Genomic DNA, 20,348 nt, shown 5'->3' with positions numbered 1-20,348 from the left:
AAACGTTCTCGGGTAACTTGAAGCGGAAAGACATGTCGTGGAACTAGAAATAAAATGCCTTACAAGAGAAGGCGTATACATCTAATGAACTACTGCAACTGAAAAATTGAAAATCATAAGCATATATAATCACGCGCCGATACAAATTAGATAGGTACAAGTGTATATACTATGGCATGCGTGGTTAGTGATTGGTATATCAAATTAATTTAAACAAACTCACGAGTCAGGCGGGTAAAGGATTCAGAAAGTGAGCAATTAAACTCCCAAAAACAAAAAAAAAAAAAAAAGAAGAAGAAGAAGAGGGACAGGGGAGTCAATCCATAGTAGTATAGTAGTAGTACATGGAAATGTATACAGCTACAGGAATTAGCTAGGGATGTGGGTGTATGACATGTATATGCAATATTATGCTAGTACGACCACAAGGAATCCCCAATATTGCCCTCATCCAGCATCATGGGCGGCGTATCGGTGTTGAAATGGGACGAGGTGGGCTCAAGATGGCGATGATCCCTGGACGCGGTGGGAGAGTGATTCTGATGATGATGATCAGGTGGCGCAGAGTTGTGATCAGTGGGCACAGTGGTACTGTTATAGTACTGATCCTGGGACATAGATATCAGCGAGGAGGAGGATTGGGTGGAGGAGATTCGCATTTGGAGAACTTGAGCCTGTGCAAGTGCCAACTGAGACTGCAGGAGGTCAACCTGGTTTTGTAGAGAAGATATAGCACTCACGCACCCGTACACTGGATCCCTCATCCTCGCGTTTGCCTCGTACACCATAGCACTCACTGCATCCCCTCGCTGTTGCTCTGGCAGCTCCTGCATTATTAAGTTAAATGTTAAATTTCGGGGATGAAGGAAAACGGGATTTCAATAATTACTTGAATCAATCGAAGGCACTGCGCTGCTGGCTCTTTGACTAATTAGCAAATACTAGTACATATACATCAGCATCCCTTTAGTATAGCTAGCTAACTGCAAAGTGCAAACTTAATCTTCTTCTTCAATTTTTTTTTTTTTTTGGGGAAGAGGGGGTTTGGGGGTACATAGAGGGAAAGGGAATTGAAAAAAGGGATTCATGATTAAACCTGAAGCATCTTGTTTACATTGCTGGCACCAAACACCTTATGGACGCTGGCAAACTTGTGCGGCTCATCAGCTGGAAAGTAGGGAGCAAAAACACATTCCTGAGAACATCTCCTCCTTAGAAGCTTGCATGCTGCGCAAGGGGAACCCCCCGCCACCACACCTACGTGTTTTCTACCGCTCTCCTTCATTTTAATTTTTCATTCTTGTTAATTTATTATATGTACTTAATCTTCCGCTCTCCTCCAAGTTATGCAGCTTTCTTGTTCACATGGGGAATATTGGACTAGTCTGAGGCTCCAGGAAAGGATTGGTTAATCAGGTTTTATATAGTAGTACTGAGTAATGCTAGCTAGTAGAAGAGATATACACTAGCCCGTGCCGTGCCGTGGTGCCATGCCATGCCATGGGTTGATGGCAGGTGGTCATGAGGGCCGGAGATCTTTGACTGGGTCCTACTAACGAGCAAGACAGCTTTAACAATGGTGGCTAATTAATTAAGATTTAATTACCTCACAACATTAATCCTCTCTTTGACTAAGCCGCTCTCTCCTCCCGGTTGAAAATTTACGGCGTATCTTTGTCACATACACACACAGCCTTACAGTTACAACCCTATTCTACTGCAACTCGATCTATGGAGCTCCTCCAAGAATACCAGTGTGTGTTTGGATATCACATTACACAATTAATATTGACAAAAAAAATAATTATTGTCTGCTTGCATTACAAACATAACATGTTGTTTAACTAATACAGTAATATTTTTTGTCTTCTCAATTACCTTTTTTTTTTATTTCATTTCACCGTCGTGTCATCATAAAAAGCAGCTGTATAATAATTATTTCAAGTAACATCTCATCAAATAATCTTACATTCAAATACACCCAACTAGCTAACTAACACGATAGTTGTTGAGCCAAATATGGCAGTGAACAAATCTTCTAAGGGTATCGATCCAACTTATGATTGATTGATTTTGAATTACGTACGATTGAGAAGCATGGGCATGTTTGTGTCCGAGCACCACGTCGGTCGAGCAGGGGTGATCTGATGGCTCTACCTGGCCTACATGCTTAGGAAATCTTCCTTAATTAGTCTCCGATATTCTTTGATGCTTGATCCATCGAAACGAAAAGTTTGATGCAAATTCAACGTAGCGGGCCGCAACTGCTGTTGGCGTCTCTACCACCACTTTGTCTGGTGCTGAGCTTTGTGACTGCATCCTTGTCAACGGGTCTCTGTAATTGAGCTTGAAAGTTTGTCCATTGACGTTTGTCCAGAGCTGGAGATACTGCTATTGTTCATTACACGTAGCACCCATAGATCATTCAAAATCTTGGGGAGTAGATCAGCTATCAAATCCGTCCTCATACGATCGAGAAATTTGGGCTTTGTTAATTCTTCCAAGTTCTAATGGAAAAGCTTTCACGAAGTCACCACTTTTCTACGTTGCATGGGACCTCAATTGCCCCGTAGTGCCCATTTTCGTCTTCCTCTTCCATGAAAGGGGTTTTATCTACTTTTCCCAAACACAAAGCAGCAAACATGGCCAACATCAGCATCAAACTCCCTCACGCCATCGCCATGTAAAAAAAAAAAAAAAAAAAAAAAAGTTTGCTTACTTCCAAAGTAATTTAAGGAGTATATTTTTTTGGCGTAGGAGTGCGACTTCTCTGCTTTATCTTAATCCTGGGACATGGGGGCACGCTTTATTTGACAAGCTTTTGATCCTTATTTCGCGTTTTCGCATCTATTACGGACCTCCTCCTCAGTCCTCACCTCACCTATATGTCATACGAGTCGCTTTTCTTTCTTTCTTTTTTTTTTTATTTTTTTTGATTTTATGGAAAAGCAAGTCCACTACTTCAACAAATCAATTATCCATGCCATGGGTCGGCGATATAATTAAGAGATATTCCTTTCATTGACTTTGGCATGGCTTCACAACGCTAATCATGATCGTTTATCCATGCATGGTTTCCGGATCCCAAAAAAAAAAATTTTTTTTTTTTACTATGATGCTATATTCAAATTCTCTTTTTAGAGAGAGAGAGAGAGTGTGTGTGTGAAGGTGGTGTGTTCTTGGAAGTCAAATTTGAATATTACAGTAAAATGTCTCTACTAGTTGAATTGGATCTTAAAAATATATAGTGCTTGTCCATTATCCGTGCAGCTACTTAAGTTTTTTTTTTTGTTTTTTAATCATGTTTTGTCTTATTAATTACCTTTTTCACTCCTACGTACATCAAACATTATGAAATTACCAGAAATACCCACGACACCCGTGACTAAGAAAGAAATTTCACTACTGTCTGCTAACCTACCTTCCTAATTTTAAGCACGCACGCGATAGTGCCCCTTAGCCACTGCTACGTATAGTGTCATACACTCGTATATATGTATTAACTCCATTTTACATTTATTTAGACTATTTCTTATTATAATTTAGGGTAAAAAACAAAAAAACACCTGTGATAAGTCTAATACACAGAAAAAACCCCTGTAGTTTCAAAAGATACAACACGACACCTCGTGTTTTGAACTAAATTGTAACGATGACGGAATCCATTATACTTAATGGAAATGACTTGTTGGAACCAAAAAAAAAAAAATTTATACCTAATTTTTAACAAATATACCTATTCTACCTCTTAACTCTCAATTCTCTCTATTTAGAGAATAAAACAAATGATTTTTTTGAACTGTCTTTTGCTTAATTATATCAGGGCATTTCGTTCATTTTCTTTAAGTTTAACGGATTCCGTCGCCTTTATAATTTAGTTCAAAGCATGAGGTGTCGTGTTGTATCTTTTGAAACTACGGGGGGGGGGGGCTTTTTTGTTTTCTACCTTATAATTTATTGTTTTGAAAAAATTAATACTTAAAGACAAACCCTCTTTGTGTTTTGAATGATGTCCTCTTTGAGTTTGGAATGCACAGGCAGGCCAACTGTGGACGATTGTCAAAGAAAATTGCACTGGCAATGCCCTTCTCCCTTTACATGGATGTTTGCTTGGATAATTTCGACGGCCTTTTCTTCTCTCTACGTGTTCCAAAAGGAAAAGACTAGGATTTTGTTTTGACGTCAGAATGATCAAGATAAGATTGGCGTGCCGATGTATGACAGATTTTTGTTTTTCTTTTTATTTATTTCTTTTAAAGAGAGCATAAAGGTCCTAGGTTTAAACTTTAAGCAAACGTGAGCAACTGTAAGTTTTAAGAAAATCTTATTTGCTACACAAATGCCAATTGGAAGCATCCACCGAGTTTTAAGTACTCTTACATCAGGTTATATATGGTGATAATAACAGCAACCAGCATCTTGCATTGTGGGGAAGTGATGCATGTCATTGGCGGTTGCTGAATTTCCATAAAATGACCCTTGGAAAAAAAAAATAATTTTTGGTCATAATAACGTATTATGGGTGATTTTCAAGGGTCCTGCTCAAAGTAAGGCATTTTCCTACTGCAAATTAGCTTCGAATGGTACCGGTACTAATTTTAATGGTCATTTCAGGAATCTACACACATGTTCACAATATTTTGGCATATTGCTTATTGTTATTTTAGGTGAAAATGCGATCAAAATTGATTTTTGGGAGGAAAATGCTGTATTCCGTGTATGTATGGGACCAAACCCGTAATTTCAAAAGTGAAAGGACTAAAAAAAAAAAATACAAACTGAAATATATAAGGTAACAAAACGCATCATTATTTTAAAAAGTAAGAGACTCAAAAGGTGCAAATTAAGCTCCAATGTGAATGCGAGGGACTATTTCTGCGATTCAAGTCCTTTTTTTGTTTCTCTTTCTTGAGCTTCCTCCAAGTCATCAGAAACTCGTGCTGCGAAAAAGGAAGAAGACACAGTAACTACGACATGAAAAGTCAACGGACCATCATCAAAACACAAAACTCTTTGTTTGAGCATCTAAGGATCATTGTGATCGTAGACCTTCGTTTCTTGGTCCTTTTTATCCTTTGTTTAATTTCTATTTTACTTTTTTTTTTTAAAAAAAAAAAAAAAAGGAAGAACGGGCCTGAGCACATTGAAGAGAGCCTCCGCATCCGCTTTGAATAGCCATACTATCGTGTGAAGTCTATCATTAGCAATATTAGCATCATCGAATTTAATTTTTCTTTAAACTGATCTAAAAATGCAGTGTTCTAATGATTTGAGTAAACCGCGTGTAAAATAAATCTTGTCATTTAAGCATGTCCCCTGAAGAGAAGTTGAAGTGACAGAGTACTGAAATGATTCTGTTGCCAACAACCAAAGTGGAGCACTTCACTTTGCATGGATTGCCCATTTTAAGGCTAATTCCTTATATTATAGCTGGAAAAAAAAATCGGCGAATTGTTGACAAAGTTGTGCTTTTATACTATACCTGTCGTGTTTTGTCAGCACGGTATATGGGCAACCATTTTTTTTTTTTTTAAAGGCAAAAGCTGCTGTGCTGACTATAATTAGCCACCAGGGGCTGCTGTGCTTAGTGTCATGCTTACTAACCACGGCAGCCAACAATATATATATATATATATATATATTTTTTTTGCATGTACTTTCAAAATCAATACTTCTGTTAGCTTTCGTCCTGTCTTCTGCACATCCTTCATGGTGCTATGTTGATATAAGTTCCATCAAAACTGCCTGCCCCTTGCGTCTTTCTAAATTACTATTGTAAATAGGATTTTGTCTGATTTAACAATATACTTGTTAAAGTGCCGTGGAAGCTATAATGCACTCGGAGAAGAGAAGGAAATGATTATGAGTAGGCCATAAAGAAGTCTGCCAATAAACTTTTACGTACAATTTGAAGATAATTTTGTGTATATTATCTTGTTGTAACTTGTTAATCAGCTCTAAGATTTGTTTGTTTTAACTATTGAATTAAATCATATTAGTTCGAGCTCTGATTTTGCTGTTTCATCAAAATATACAAAAAAAAAAAAAAAATGACATTCTCTCGTCGCATCTTCACTAAAGTTGAGAACATTTTTTGCCTTCTACGTTATGTATGCACACTCTGAGAGGATTTTTTGGTTTTGTCATTACTTAGTTTCGTTAATAACACCTAAGATGTTATTTGATTCCACCAATTGGGGAAATCAGGCAATTAATTGCTCCACCATACCATTAATCTCAGACAAGAAGATTGTTTGAGGTAAATGTGTCAATTCTCACGGGTCGCCAGCGTACGTGTATGACATGCCTATTTGTCAAAGGGACAAGTAAAATTCTATGGAGTGGGGTATAGATAGCCTAAATACGATCAAGGCATAAAACTGTGATACAAATTAGAAACTAATTTTTTTAAGAACAATTGATTAAACCAGAGATTAAAAAAAAAAAAACACAATTGTTGGCTGCCATGCTTAGCAAGCGTGACACGGCAGCCCTTGGTGGCTTAATTATTGGCTACCGCGCCCCGTCTAAGTACAGCAGCCTTTGCCTTTAAATAAAAAAAAAAAAAATCGATTACCCATTCGTCAGCACAGCAAATATAACTTTGTCATAACAACAATTCATCGATTTTTTTTTTTTTTTTTAACTACAATCTAAGGAATTTGCCCCATTTTAAGTGTTGTGAAATCGAGGTAATTTGTTAGCAGGGGACTTTAGGAGGATGTGGGCCAGTAGTGTAGTTGGGGAGGTGAATTGGCTCTTTTTGTCCTTATGATAACTGGAACTATCATCTAAAGCTCACACTTAAAGAAGGAATAAGAAGTGAAATTGTAGGATAACCAATATTTAAAAAAAAAAAAAAAAAAAGAAGCCTATGTACTGACCCTCGGGCCTACTACAGCTTTTAAGCCATTTCACTAAATTTAATCATTAACAATGCCCCTTTGTTTTGTCTCGTAAATTGTGTGAGCATCGAAATCTACCATGCTTAACGACGAAATCTAATAAAATAATCTAAAATCTAAACTTTAGATACTTCAATGACTAAAATTATATTTTTCATAATTTAATGGTCAAAATTCGACGATTTCAAAAGTTTGATGGTCATCCAGATAATTTGATCTTCACAGTATTTGTTGGGGGTGGGAAATCATCTTGTCGGCCAGGGAGGAGGTTAAGATGAAGTAAATGCAAGTTCATGAAAGTGGAAGGACCAATAACAATATGAATGAAGAGGATACAAATACAACAGGTCGGGGGGTCATTGGATTTTTAAAATAAGCCATCACTGCTTATGTGCTTTTGTTATGGTGAAAAAACTGGTTGGGCCACTTTGCTTCAATGCAGGATAATTTTACAATTTATTTAAAAGGACCAAAACTTTTAAATTATATCCAATAGAGTTAACAGAGCATATATCCAAATAGAATTCGCAACCATAATATATAAATAATGATACGTAAAGCAATCCAGTGTATATATATATAAATTTATTGCCCTGGTGAATTAAGATCAACAGCTGTGTCCAACAACAAAAAACTATACGGCAGAAATATATATATATATATATATATATATATATATATATATATATATATATATATGACGTGAATAATCTCTGGAAACCAATTACAGGAAATATCTGGAAAAAAAAAAAAAAAAAAAAAGCGAACCCGTAACCACAAAAATTACGTGTTCTACACTTCTACAGACTCTTAGATGACAAAACCGGCGGATAGAGCAAGCCCAGCAAGAACAATTAGGCCCCCATGAATGGAGGTCGCACTCGATTCATCAGCAACTGGGCTTTCCGGTGCCAAACTCGTCCCAGCCGGTGAGCGACTTGGCTGGCTGCTGCTCGAAGGGAACATCGCCGGTGACTCTGCCGGTGTCGCAGAAGTGGAAGGAACACTGGCACCGGCGGATGGAACCTCTGCAGTGGCCGGAACTGGAGAACTCGCCGGGCTTCCAGATGGAGATGATGCAGGCGGTGACACTGCCGGAGCATTCACCGGGGATTCGGCCGACGGAGAAGGAGATGGGACCGGTGCAGACGCACTGGACGACGGAGTGGGCGCTGGAGAAAGTGGAGCGCTCGCTGCCGGAGACTGTACCGGAGAAGCAGACGGGCTGGTTCTGGGAGAAGCTGCCGGAGACTGTACCGGGGAAGCAGACGGGCTGGTTTGGGGAGAAGCCGCAGGGATTGTCGGAGGAATCTTCGGAGATGGAGAAGGAACCGGGGATGCATGAGGGCTAGCCGGAGAAGCTGCGGGCACGGGAGTTTTTGAGGGTGCCGGAGACACATTGGTGAACTTGGGTGCCGGTGCAGGAGCATGAGGGGTCGTCTGTGCCTCACCGGAATACGACACACACAAGAATAATAAAAAAGCAAAGAAAATCCGTCTGCACATAGTTTAGTGTGTGGGCAGAAAAAAGAAGTGCGAGCGAGGGTGAAATGGAAGGAATATTTGGATAATATTAAGAGAATGTTAGATGGTGGTGGTGGGGGGGGGGGTGATTACAGCGATATGAGATGAAGATCGGTGCGGGGAGGGGATTGAAGGGTGAGTTTTTATATAGAAGACAAGGAGGCGGGATGGAGGGTGGAGGGTGCCTGGTGGTGGGTTCGCATCAGATAGTAAGTAGTACTAAACGGTGCGAGTCTGATGAATGTTTCAAAAGCGAAGTGACCGTTGGAGCCGGAAAAGAGAGCCGTTGAAAGTTTTACATGGAGCCAACCATCCAATCGTGGTTCCTTTCCTTATACAGTTAACTAGGGAGGAGTGCCCGCACATCCGTGGTTTGTTCGGTGCTTGTGAGTTGTGATTAAATATAATTTTTTATTAGATAAATAATAGTATATTCTCAAAAAATTGTCATTAAATATGATAAATCTAATAATAGTAGTATATTTTAATAACAATACACATTTGTACACTTTATTTTATCAATATTTTTTCATTCTTAAAAAACTCTTATGGATGTCAGCTAAAAATCGTGCAAGAGGAAACATAAATTATTTCAGATAAAGGAATATTCTCAAACTGTTAGTTATACCAACGTGTTAATTGCACAATATGTTAATATGTCTTTATTTTTGTGATAATTATACAACAAAAGTCACATTTCAATTAAATGTGTCTATAATACCATTTCAATAATTATACCAATACATGAGTTTATATGAGTCGTACTTAGTGCAAAAATAATTACAAAATAATTCCATATTTCATAAATATTTAGATGTCTCTATAAATCAAAACTTTAAATGTACCAAAATTATGGTATTTCGATAACTATATCTAAACACATGTTGCCCTCAATTATATCAAAAGTTTTTAAAAAATTACACAACATTCCATATTCCTCAAAATCTCCTATCCATACGGTTGAAATTCAAACATCCCTTTAACCGCAACTCATTCTTATATACTAAAAAATGATATTTTTTTTATTCCTCCAGTTTTTGGTATATATATATTTTTAAGTAACTTATTGATTCTCTTCTTTCTTCCCATTTTCTTTTTAGAGTAGTACTAAGGTGGTGCTTGGTTGGAATGTATAGGAATCAAGAATTGGATTGAGTCCCATAATTATTGCTTGACTATTGGGTATGAGTTTTGAAATCTTAAAATGAATTATAAAAAACCAACCACTCTCCATACCCAACTAGATCGGAGAGTTTTGATGAATCCTACATTTGATTCCAAAATCAAAAAAAAAAAAAAAAAAAAAAAGCTTCTGGTCCCTTCTCTTTCTCACGTAAACCCCTCTTCTTGCCTTCCACAGCAACTCAATCTCTTTCTACCTCTTTACCTCCTTTGTGTTGATGATTGGGGGATTGAAATTATGCAGGTATACTCACAATTTCCGGTCATAAACTTCGACAAAATAAAAATCCGGATCTGCTTCGGCTATTGTTGCATCATTGGGACTGTTGCTTCTAAAGCTCCATTGTCTTTACAAAAAATTGAATGTAGATACTAATTGGTGGTAGTTAGGTGCTGGTTCAATAGGTATTGTCATGGTTGGGTATTGGTTCAATAGGATTATGATGGATATGTACGTGGGATAAACATTCGAATAAGAAAGATATGAAAAGAAAAAAAGAAAATTGATGCCCAATATTTACCAAGCACCTGCTTTTGTAATCATGGACCCCGTTTGGCAAGTGAGTTTTTTAGATGTTTGTCTAAAATTTTACTGTAATTTACTGTAGAAGTTGTAGAAACAATTTTTAAAGTGTGCAAATTTTTTGGATATTTTAAAGTATATAGTTTAAAATTTTTGAGAAATTTTTTGAAGTTACTATAGTTAAAGTTGTTAAAAAACTTGTAGCAGACAAACTTGGCAAAAAACTTGTTTGCCAAACACGGTCCATATCTTTGCCCAAAATCCATACTAACTTTTTTTTTTTTTTTTTTTTTTGTATGATTCCAATAACAATTTTGATTCTTAAACTTTAACCAAGCGCCCCCTAAATTTATTTGGCACAAACGAACGGATCAAGTCCAGTCAGGGAATGGGGATACTGAGAAAGTGGGGTGAATGTCGATTGATGAACAAATGATAAAGTAACAATCAGGCGAAATGGTAAAATGTTCTATTTTGATGTAAAATAGTATACAGATTTAGCCTTTTTTGGATTGCAATTTTGCAACCACTGTGTATTAGTGTCCACACTCTCACTGTGGATGATACTAATTTTCTATCAACTACATTTGCATTGACTACTAAACATAAGGGGTTATCTGAATTGTTATATTTTTTTTTAGTTTTTTGTATTTATATTAAAGTTTACTTGCAATTGTTATATTTTACCGTGATTTAGCACCCGCCCATATGTAATTTATTATACGCGTGATATTTTGTTCATCCTATCAATACAATAATGTAGTATTGATACAATTGTGTATGTATAAGTTTGTACCAAATTCTAAAAGGAATGTGACGACAGCGTGGATTGGACCAAAATCGAGTATACTTGTCCCTAATTCTATCACAACTTGCACTTATTAGATGTGCAGCAAAAACAAGTTTTTCAAATGCAATGCTACAGTAATACATAAGACCTTAAAAAATATCTTATCCATATAATATATATCAAATACTTCATAAAAATTTTATAGTAAAAAATTTTCATACACATTGCTAAAGTAAATTTTTTCAAAAATATCCCAAAAAATAGTTAATCTGAACGGAGCCGTAATACTTGATTGATGGATATATCAACTTCTTAGGCCACCCCTCTGGTCCCTAAGGTCAACCAGATTGCTAGGAGTAAATCCTAATTCATGCTAAGTATATCCTTTTATTCTTTGATCCACACTTGTTCTTAGTGATAGAGTTGAAGGACAACTAAACTCCTCGATATTTGAATTGCATCCGATTCAATACCAACTCGTTCAAGTAACTAGTCAAATTAAATTCGAATAATATTTTGCGTATTGTAAATTTTTCAAAATTGACTTGAACTTGACTCGATTATCATAAAATTAGAATTTATGTTTAAAAAATTTAAGGCCTTGTTTTGATGATCTTTTTTTCAAAAAAATTTATTATGTTTTCAGTGAGCACATTTTTAAATTACCTTTGTGACCTCATATACATCAAATCATTGTATTACATTTTTTTTAATAAAAATTTCAAAAAGTAGCAATCCAAAAAGGACTTAAGTTACTCGAGCTCGGTCTGATAAAAATTCATTTGAATTCAACTCGATAAAAATAAATAAACTAAATTTGAATATAATTATAAATTCATCAAAATGATCGAATAAATTTAAATATTAGAGTGCAACTAGCGTGGTTAATTAAACTCCTTTATATCCCCATTTGGTAATCGCAATAGAGCAAAAATATTTTTAGTCCGAGGTTATTTGCGTTTTTTTATTTTCTTTTTTTTGGAGGTGCAAGTAGTGTGGTATTGTGCTACAGGGGCACATGCACCGTGGCACACCGGAGAATTCGCAACGTAACCATACTCACTCAAGTAGTCAAGTGTTCTGTGACGTCCAATAGATAGCACTGGCATCTCCCTCTCTCCATTCTTCTTTACTTTTTTGCCCTTTTTTTTTTCTTCCCCAAATACAAGTACTACGAGTACAAATCAAAATCGAGTCACAACACGACTTTCCGGATTAGGGTTTCTTTCTGCTTTCTTCCCCAAACTCCGTCTCACTCTTCTGGTAAGATCCTCAAAACCCCCCTTCTTCTGTACTTTTTTTTTTTCCTTTTCCTTTTAGTGTCTGGTTCATTTGTTTCTTGTAATTTTGGGTATTCATTTGGGCTTTCTTCGAAACTTATGTAGCTGGAGGAAAAAATATTGAAACCCTAACCTTAGGTTTTGTGAGAAAGAGGGGAAGAAGACATGGAGGAGAACGAAGGTGGAGGCGGGTTCGGTGGAGATCCGAACGACCACCACTTCCACAGGAACGAAGCGATCTCGGCCGTTGCGGACGAGGGTTTTCTTGGGGAAGAGGACGATGACTACGAGGATCTTTATAACGATGTTAATGTCGGGGAGAATTTTCTTCAGTCAATTAGAAAGACTGAGGATTTTGGGGTTCGAAAGGAGGAGGGACTGTCTGAGAAAAGGGTTGTACAGATGGCTGGGAATCCCTCTTCGCAGGCGCTGCCGTTGCCTCCTCCACCGCAAAGGGCGCTGGATGGTGGTGGTGTTGGAGGAGGAGGAGGAGGAGGAGGGGAGGAGAGGAACTTTGAGAGAGATGAGGTAGGGTCTACTGCTGTTAGGGCGCCATCTGGTAGGGTTGTTGATGGATATCAGCAGCAGCCACAGCAGCCGCAGCAGCAGCAGCAGCAAAATATGGTGTTTAGGGGACCAGGTGCTGGTGCTGGAGGTGGTCCCACTGGGACATCTAGCGGTGGTGGTGGGCTGAGGGTTGAGTTAGGGCAGCCTTCGAGTAATAAGCGGGCAGGTGAGTTAGAAGAGCAAACTGTTAGCAATAGTGTTGTGAATCAAGGGGGTATGGTTCAGCAGCAGCCTCCTCCACATCAACATGCACCATCTGGTGGTAGCTTAGCTGGTCCTGTAGGAAACATGGGGAGTGTAGGAAATATGGGTGGAATTGAGGGCACAGTGAGGCCAGGAGGTGCAAATGTAAATGGAGCTGGTGGAAACGGGTATGGCAATGTTGGTGGCACTGTCGGTGGTGGAGGTGGGGCTGGTGCTGGGGGTGGCCAAGGGACTATTCTTTTTGTAGGTGATTTGCACTGGTGGACGACAGATGCTGAGCTCGAGAGTGAATTGAGCAAGTATGGGCCTGTGAAAGAGGTGAAATTTTTTGATGAGAAGGCTAGTGGGAAGTCAAAAGGGTATTGCCAGGTTGAGTTTTATGATCCCGCAGCTGCCACTGCATGTAAGGAGGGAATGAATGGGCATCTCTTTAATGGCAGACCATGTGTTGTTGCATTTGCCTCTCCCTATACTGTCAAGAGGATGGGTGAGGCTCAGGTGAACAGGAATCAGCAAATGGCTCAATCTACTGTTACTCAAGGTAGGAGAGGGACTGGAGATCAGCCGGGTAAGCCTGGTGGTAGCAACATTGCAACAGGTGGTAATTACCAGGGTGGTGGTGAAAATAATAGAGCGTATGGGAGAGGAAATTGGGGTAGAGGTAATGCTCAAGGGATGGGCAATAGGGGAGCTATGAATCCAATGAGAAGTAGGGGTGGTGGAATGGGTGGACGGGGTATGATGGGGAATGGTGGGAATGGATTTGGGCAGGGCATTGGTGCAACTCCTCCCCTTATGCATCCTCAAACAATGATGGGCCAAGGCTTTGACCCTGGCTTCGGAGGGCCTATGGGAAGAATGGGTAGTTATGGTGGATTTCCTGGTGCCCCAGCCCCTCCATTTTCAGGGATTCTGTCTTCATTTCCACCAGTTGGAAGTGTGGGTTTGCCTGGTGTAGCTCCTCACGTGAATCCAGCATTTTTTGGGAGAGGGATGCCTATGAACCCTATGGGCATGATGCCCACAGCTGGAGTTGATGGACCTAATATGGGAATGTGGTCTGATCCTAATATGGGTGGATGGGCTGGTGAAGACCATGGTGGGAGAGCAGGAGAGTCTAGTTATGGGGAAGATGCTGTATCTGATCATCAGTACGGAGAAGTAAGTCATGACAGAGGGGCTTGGCCCAATGCCATCAAAGAAAAAGATAGAGGCTCAGAAAGAGACTGGTCTGGTTCTTCGGAGAGGAGATATCGTGACGAAAGAGAACCAGGGTATGACCGAGATATACCAAGAGAAAAAGATGCGGGACACGAAAATGAGTGGTCAGAAAGGAGGCCACGCGATGAAAGAGATGTTGGACGGGACAGGGATCGGGAGCGAGATAGGGATCGGGAGCGTTCTCGAGACCGTGAGCGTGACCGAGATAGGGATCGTGATAGAGAACGTGACCGGGATCGTCATAGGGATGACAGGGACAGATATGCAGATCATCATAGATACAGGGAACGTGATCTAGAATACGATGATGAATGGGACAGGGGACGGTCTTCTAGGACTCACAGCAAGTCACGAATATCACATGAAGAAGAGCAAAGGTCAAGATCAAGGGATGCTGAATATGGGAAGAGGCGGCGATTAACCTCTGAATAACCAGGCTTGCAGGTGTATTGCTGTCCGGATTTGATTACTCAAAGATGATGATTGAAGTTACACGAACTGTGACATTCATTGAGATTCTCACCGAACTTGCCTGTTTGGTTGCCTGGCTTTGGCTTCACCAAATGACTTGTAGTATTCTCTATCTGTCATCTTTCAGATGCTGTGGATTTTTCCATAGCTCCTTTCTCAAGGGAGCACTGTTTTCTGCAGCAATTGGAAGGAGTAAGTCAGTTGTCCCACTTCTATTAGTTTCATTCAGCTCTTTGAGTTTTCTTTCTTAGAACAAATGTTTAACTTTTCACTACTTTGCAACTTGAACCTGCTAAAATTGGTTGCATGTCGTTGCGTCTTGACCTCTTGAGCTTTTTCCATGTTGCAGTTGTTTTATACATAACTTTTCTGTTGTGTTTCCGTTGTGTCGTAGGAATGTGTTACTATTGCTTCATGGTTCCTTTAGTGATTTCAAAAATTTATTGTGGCCGTACCAATTGATAGATAAACTGTAAATGAAAAATAGGAAAATAGCATCTCTTGCATTTATTACCTTTCTTTTAGGCATTGGTCAGTTTGAAAAGGATATTGGCATGTCCTTGTGGTTAATTTAGTTTATTTGATGTTGGCATTGGTCCTCTGCATTATGACTAAGCTCCAAATACAAGTGCATTTCATTCTTTAATTATTAACAAGGAATAAACTAGTCATTTTTTCTCGGTTGCCATGGTTCAACTGAGATTCCGTATTTTAACTTTAACTTTTGCCTCGGCAAAGCGGTATATAATGGTTTTCTCTCCTTTCTGAATCTTAAATGTCTTTGAAAAAGTAAAAGTTTTCCACTTATGGTGGTGTCTTCCCGGTTAATGGAGTTAATTTTGGAATGCTTTATGTGTCAATAAAATCTGAACCCTTTATTGCCTTTCCCGAGATCTTACTCAAGTTGGTTACCTACAACTGTACTTGCTCAAAGAAAGTAGCCATACTTTAGTGTTTTTTCATTATGTTGGCTGTGGTAATTCTTTTGCTACTATGCTGGTCTATCTTCAGAGTGAAATTAGTTTTGGTCATCTTCCTGGCATGGCATGTCCATTTTCTACATTCATGCATAATACCGTAGTCTTCAATATTATGCATGATGGAAATTTTTCTTTGCTGTTGCCGCATCTGATCTGGTTTCACTCCTTGTCCAAAATGGTACATTGTAATGTTCGTCTGAGCAATAGCTAAATAGGATTTAGTGTCTAATCTTCTTGATTTTAAATGTCTAATCGTCCAACTTAGCCATTGACATAAGTTCAAAATTGTGTAAGTTTTGTGTTGGTATATGATACTACTAATTGGTTGGGGGCAGTTTTGATGGCTTTAAAGTGTGTGCAGTGTGTTCCACTCAATTTGAACTCTGACAATTTCTTTGTTGGATACTTTCAATACTTTTCATGGGGCCTGTGTGAGTTCACAAATTGATGTGTTTCATGTTGTTGTTGTCTGAATAGAACTTGTGCAACTGTGTTCTTGCAAAATTTAAGTTCATGATTAGTTATTGTTAATTTGGTATTTAAGTTTTTGCACTGACAGTGTTATATTAAGACATCGGGCTTGATTTTGTGGTCTTACTAGTTTTTTTGTCATAGCTTGAAGGATATTACTTCAGAAACGAAGCTGTTCAGCAGATGCCTGGAGTCATTGAAGATGGGGTTGGACATGAAGTTTCTGATGTGAGAGAGCATCCAATTCCATGCGTTACTTGTTTACTCAATTCTGTTGCTAGTGAACATTCCAACTAAGTTGTTAGCCACTTTTCTTCTATTTCTGTTTAGCTAATTGTCACTTGAACAAACCAGTGTTATGGATGATGATTGTGGCTTGAATGCTGAAGTCTGAGATGTGGTGGATAATTAGAATTTACTATTTGAATTTGATGTACTAGGATTGATACGCTGAGGATGTGACTAATCTGGCCCCTTTTTTGTATTGATCTTTTTGTTGTATTATCCTCACCCTTACCCCTATTTTTTGTTGGGTATGCTGTGTTGACCATACAATTTTTCCATGTAGAATTTTTTGTAGAATCTGACCTGTTGTAGTAGTGAAATTTGTGTTTGGCACAGGAATTGTACAGTTTACTCCAGTGTTTAAGAAATGTACTGGTCTGTATTCCTGAATCAGCAATTTAACAAAGCCCAATCTCTTGTCTTGGGCATTTGATCTTTGTGCTCGGTTAGCTCGCCTAGCTTTTAGCCCTATATTTTTATTTCCTCCAATAGGCAATACCTGCTATTATTTGGCTTCTTTGCACAGATTCTGTTGTATTGATGGCAAATAATTTGCGGTAAAAGTTTGAATGTCCCAGAGCTTTTTGCCGAATTTGCAGCAAGGAGTATATCTTTTGTTTAATAGCCTTAGAAAACAAAGGCAGGTTCTGTGCATAAATTCGCATTGTTGTCGGGGGGTTGAAGAAGATAGTACTTGATATGAGGCCACCGCCTCTCTATTGCAAGAGCTGTATGGCGGTGGTAACTCCCTCTGCGCCAAGTATTTCTTGCAAGCTTTTACCGGCAAAATGCTAGACATCAGATCAACTTTAATGACGAGGAGGGATTTTGCTCGTCCACAGAAAGTTTGTTCCAACTGTGAATTACCTGGTTGCTGGAAGCCTGGAACAAAAATAGGGAGATGAGCCCGGTTAATGTCCATTACTTTGGTGTCCAATTGATGGGTACGACTTACTTCCATGTTGTGTGAGGAATGTTGGTACCAAAATTCACACGAATCAATGTTGGTTGTGGATCTGGCCTTGTTTATGTTGGTCCAGCCTAGTTTTATATGGACTCGGACCGTTAACCAGCAGAAAGTGGTCGGGTAATCTAACTGGGAATGCAACTCCTCAGTTTCTGTCTGTCTTTACTAGCTTCTTTTTTTTTTTTTCCAGATCAATCGTGCTATTCTACTCTTACTCCTGCTTATTAACTCTATTCCTACTCCTACTTATTAAAGAGATCTTTGAATTTTATTACAAGTGCAGAGGTTTGAAGCCTGATCCGTAGCAAGCCCCGCACTTTATGTGTTCCACTTGGTGGCTAACTCGCTTTGGGAGAATTGGTTATTGTCTTTGATAGCTTGTATACCTTGTTTTGTTAAATCTTCCTTTGAATGGCAATAGTAGTACTTTCTTAGCGGAATTTTGTTACTAGATTGAGCCTCAAGTTTTTCCATTTTCCACCTTTTATTGTAAGTCATGCTTATGTCGATAAAAAGGTCCTATGTTTTACAAATCATATAGGATTGAAAAAAACCACTTACTATAGGAAAATGTTACTACCGTCAGAAAAACAGGCAGTATCTGTCTGTAGTAGTAAATAGCAATCTTTCATGCACTACTTTGGTCGAGGCGAATGAGCGTGGGCTGGCTTTTTGGGCTAAAAATCAAAATGATGTAATACCAATCCATTCCCACTGAGATTGCTTGTTCATTTACATTTTCTTTTTGTTTCTCTTCTTCTGTGTGTGTTGTGCGTGTATTTTGGGCAGTGGCTCTAAGGGTTGTGGTTTGATGCATGGCTGTAATCATAATTCACATCGAAGGCTTGCACTCGCATGGCTGAAATTGCAACTACCATCAGGAAAACCACATATGCTACAGTATCTGTGCACTGCATGCCATAACTTAAAATCTTTCATGGACTTTCTCTTCTAAGTTCTAACTTCAAGCCTAAAGAGAGTGGACGGCTTTCCAGGCCAAAAATGAAAATAATCTGTCACCAATCCGTCCCATTCAGATTAATGCTTTACTTTTTATGTGTTTATTTCTGGTTTCTGGGTTTCCTTTCCTTTTGTCGTGGGGGGTTGGGGGCTGATACGGAGGGGCTTGAAGAATCTGTATTCATAACTCACGTAGCAGGGGTCGCATTTGCAGGGCTGAATCTGAATGTGGTGGTGGTCTTCGACTTTTGTAGTGGCTTCGGAATGCAAAGGAAGCAACCATGATTATGTCTCCCTCCATTTTGTCTGAATAATCTAGTCTCCTCCTCCCCAGTCCCCACTCCAGTCCTCTGAATATTGAAGAGGAAATTCCTGGTATTGGTCGACACTGTTGTTGGCGACCTAGAAATAGCTAATCCTCGCCTTCTTTGCGGCCTACGTTGGTCAACAAACTAACTCATTCCATGCGGAAACGCGGGGACCGACCGACTTCTTGTGTTAGAGGAAGACATGGGGCCCAAATTTTTTGATTGTGTGAATGATTTTTTGGCCACCAAAATAAAGTTGAGTTAGCATCTCATTTTTTTCCCCGCAGAACAATCTCATTCTTAGAGTCCGAGTACATCAAAACTAATAGCATATCAAGTTAACAACCCCTTCCCCCAACCCCCACTAACAAAAGCAAAACTTTAGCACCAAAAATGAAACGTATAAATTTGATTGCTCCTCCGTAGTGATGCATGGACTGAAAATGTCACTTCATATGAAATGTATAATTTTTTTTTTTTCAATTACAGTTTCGAAAGAAAAATTAGTTGTTACTGCAAATCAAGTCAAGCGAAGAACACACACTCTTTTTTTTTTTGGCCGTTCGACTAGATTAAAGTGGTGCTCTGATATCTCATTTGAATTTTTTTCACTACAAGTGATATTCGAACCCCCGACCTATCTACGGTACAAAGATAGGTTTAATCCCTTTTTGTGATCACTGAGTTAAAACTCAATGAGTTTGTTTGGATAGAGAAAATTTGGAAAAAAAATTTTGCCTCACAAATTCCAATCACCTTTTTACCTTCCTAATCACTTTTTTATCTTACACACATCACATCACATCACAAAAAGTGCTACAGTAAACATCCCAAATGAATCATCCCAAAATTTGTGTTTTTTGTTTTTCACTTTTCGCACTGCAGTTGAATTTTAAGGCAAAAAAAAAAAAAAAAAAAAACCTCATGATCACTTGATTAATAATACTCTACCAACCAGCCTTGGTTCTAAGGACAAAAACAATCCTTTATTCATTTGGCAAGTTAGTCCTTTTATCGTTCCCAAATTTATACATTGGCCTTACGTTGCTTTAATTTAAACCCCGAATTCATGTTAGACCTCATAATTTGTTTGATCTCCAATCCATAACCAAAGTAGTATTAAATATAATTCTTGAAAACAACCATGGAAAAATGTCAAAGCATCATTATTATATTTTTCGAGAAGTATTAAATACCTGAGAAGTATATTTAGGTAGCATCTAAACTAAATTGAATAAAACACACAATCAAGGAGAGGTATGGTTTTCCATGGGGTAACTTTATGATACCTAAGATTTTCTTTAAATGCTACACAACCTTTTATTTCTCTCTCTCTCTCTCTTTTTTATCTGCTACTTGCTTTTGCTAGTAGTATTTCCAAATCAAACAAAGCTATTAACTTAGTGGGTAGGATTAGTGGGTCTAGCCGTCCAATTTGGTCTGGCCCCTCTATAAATGAAGGGTCACGATCTTGCAAAATAAATAACAAAAAAAAAAAAAAAACTTTCTAATAGTATACTACAAAGTAAACCTTACAGAAAGGACTAGCACAAGATGATCAAACCTTTTTGTTAAAATGGAAAAATGAAAAGTTTTAAAAAAAAATTTTGAAAAGAAAAGGGGCAGATGATCAAAAATGAGAAGAGCGTGGTCCACGTCATCAATGATGCCTCATCGCCATTGGGCATTAAAAAAAAATCGATCACCAGC

At 38.5% G+C, this 20,348-nt stretch overlaps 3 protein-coding genes across 3 annotated transcripts; 1 reads left to right on the top strand and 2 right to left on the bottom strand.

Moving 5' to 3' along the window:
* Window positions 1–229: 229 nt before the first annotated feature.
* Window positions 230–1,400, bottom strand: LOC113689660 (LOB domain-containing protein 4-like). Its single transcript, XM_072058571.1, has 2 exons — window positions 1,097–1,400; window positions 230–827 (listed from the first exon to the last, which is right to left on the bottom strand). The coding sequence occupies exons 1-2, from the start codon at window positions 1,283–1,285 to the stop codon at window positions 414–416; spliced, it is 603 nt and encodes a 200-aa protein (XP_071914672.1). The 5' UTR covers window positions 1,286–1,400; the 3' UTR covers window positions 230–413.
* Window positions 1,401–7,649: 6,249 nt separating this feature from the next.
* LOC140010918 (uncharacterized) lies at window positions 7,650–8,705 on the bottom strand. The gene has a single exon (XM_072058570.1). The coding sequence runs from the start codon at window positions 8,409–8,411 to the stop codon at window positions 7,716–7,718; it is 696 nt and encodes a 231-aa protein (XP_071914671.1). The 5' UTR covers window positions 8,412–8,705; the 3' UTR covers window positions 7,650–7,715.
* A 3,347-nt stretch (window positions 8,706–12,052) lies between these two features.
* LOC140011154 (uncharacterized) lies at window positions 12,053–16,622 on the top strand. The gene is made up of 3 exons (XM_072059628.1): window positions 12,053–12,187; window positions 12,310–14,859; window positions 16,263–16,622. The coding sequence occupies exon 2, from the start codon at window positions 12,370–12,372 to the stop codon at window positions 14,626–14,628; it is 2,259 nt and encodes a 752-aa protein (XP_071915729.1). The 5' UTR covers window positions 12,053–12,187; window positions 12,310–12,369; the 3' UTR covers window positions 14,629–14,859; window positions 16,263–16,622.
* Window positions 16,623–20,348: the final 3,726 nt, after the last annotated feature.

This window comes from Coffea arabica, chromosome 7e, assembly GCF_036785885.1.
Source record: "Coffea arabica cultivar ET-39 chromosome 7e, Coffea Arabica ET-39 HiFi, whole genome shotgun sequence".
Taxonomy (NCBI): domain Eukaryota; kingdom Viridiplantae; phylum Streptophyta; class Magnoliopsida; order Gentianales; family Rubiaceae; genus Coffea; species Coffea arabica.
This window is presented reverse-complemented; position numbering and strand designations above follow the sequence as displayed.

Excerpts from the sequence above, each read along its gene's own strand:
- LOC113689660 (XM_072058571.1), bottom strand. The coding sequence starts at position 1,285 with ATGAAGGAGAGCGGTAGAAAACACGTAGGTGTGGTGGCGGGGGGTTCC. Across the intron at positions 828-1,096 it reads ATGTAAACAAGATGCTTCAG|GAGCTGCCAGAGCAACAGCG; the intron begins GTTTAATCATGA and ends TTAATAATGCAG.
- LOC140010918 (XM_072058570.1), bottom strand. The coding sequence starts at position 8,411 with ATGTGCAGACGGATTTTCTTTGCTTTTTTATTATTCTTGTGTGTGTCG.
- LOC140011154 (XM_072059628.1), top strand. The coding sequence starts at position 12,370 with ATGGAGGAGAACGAAGGTGGAGGCGGGTTCGGTGGAGATCCGAACGAC.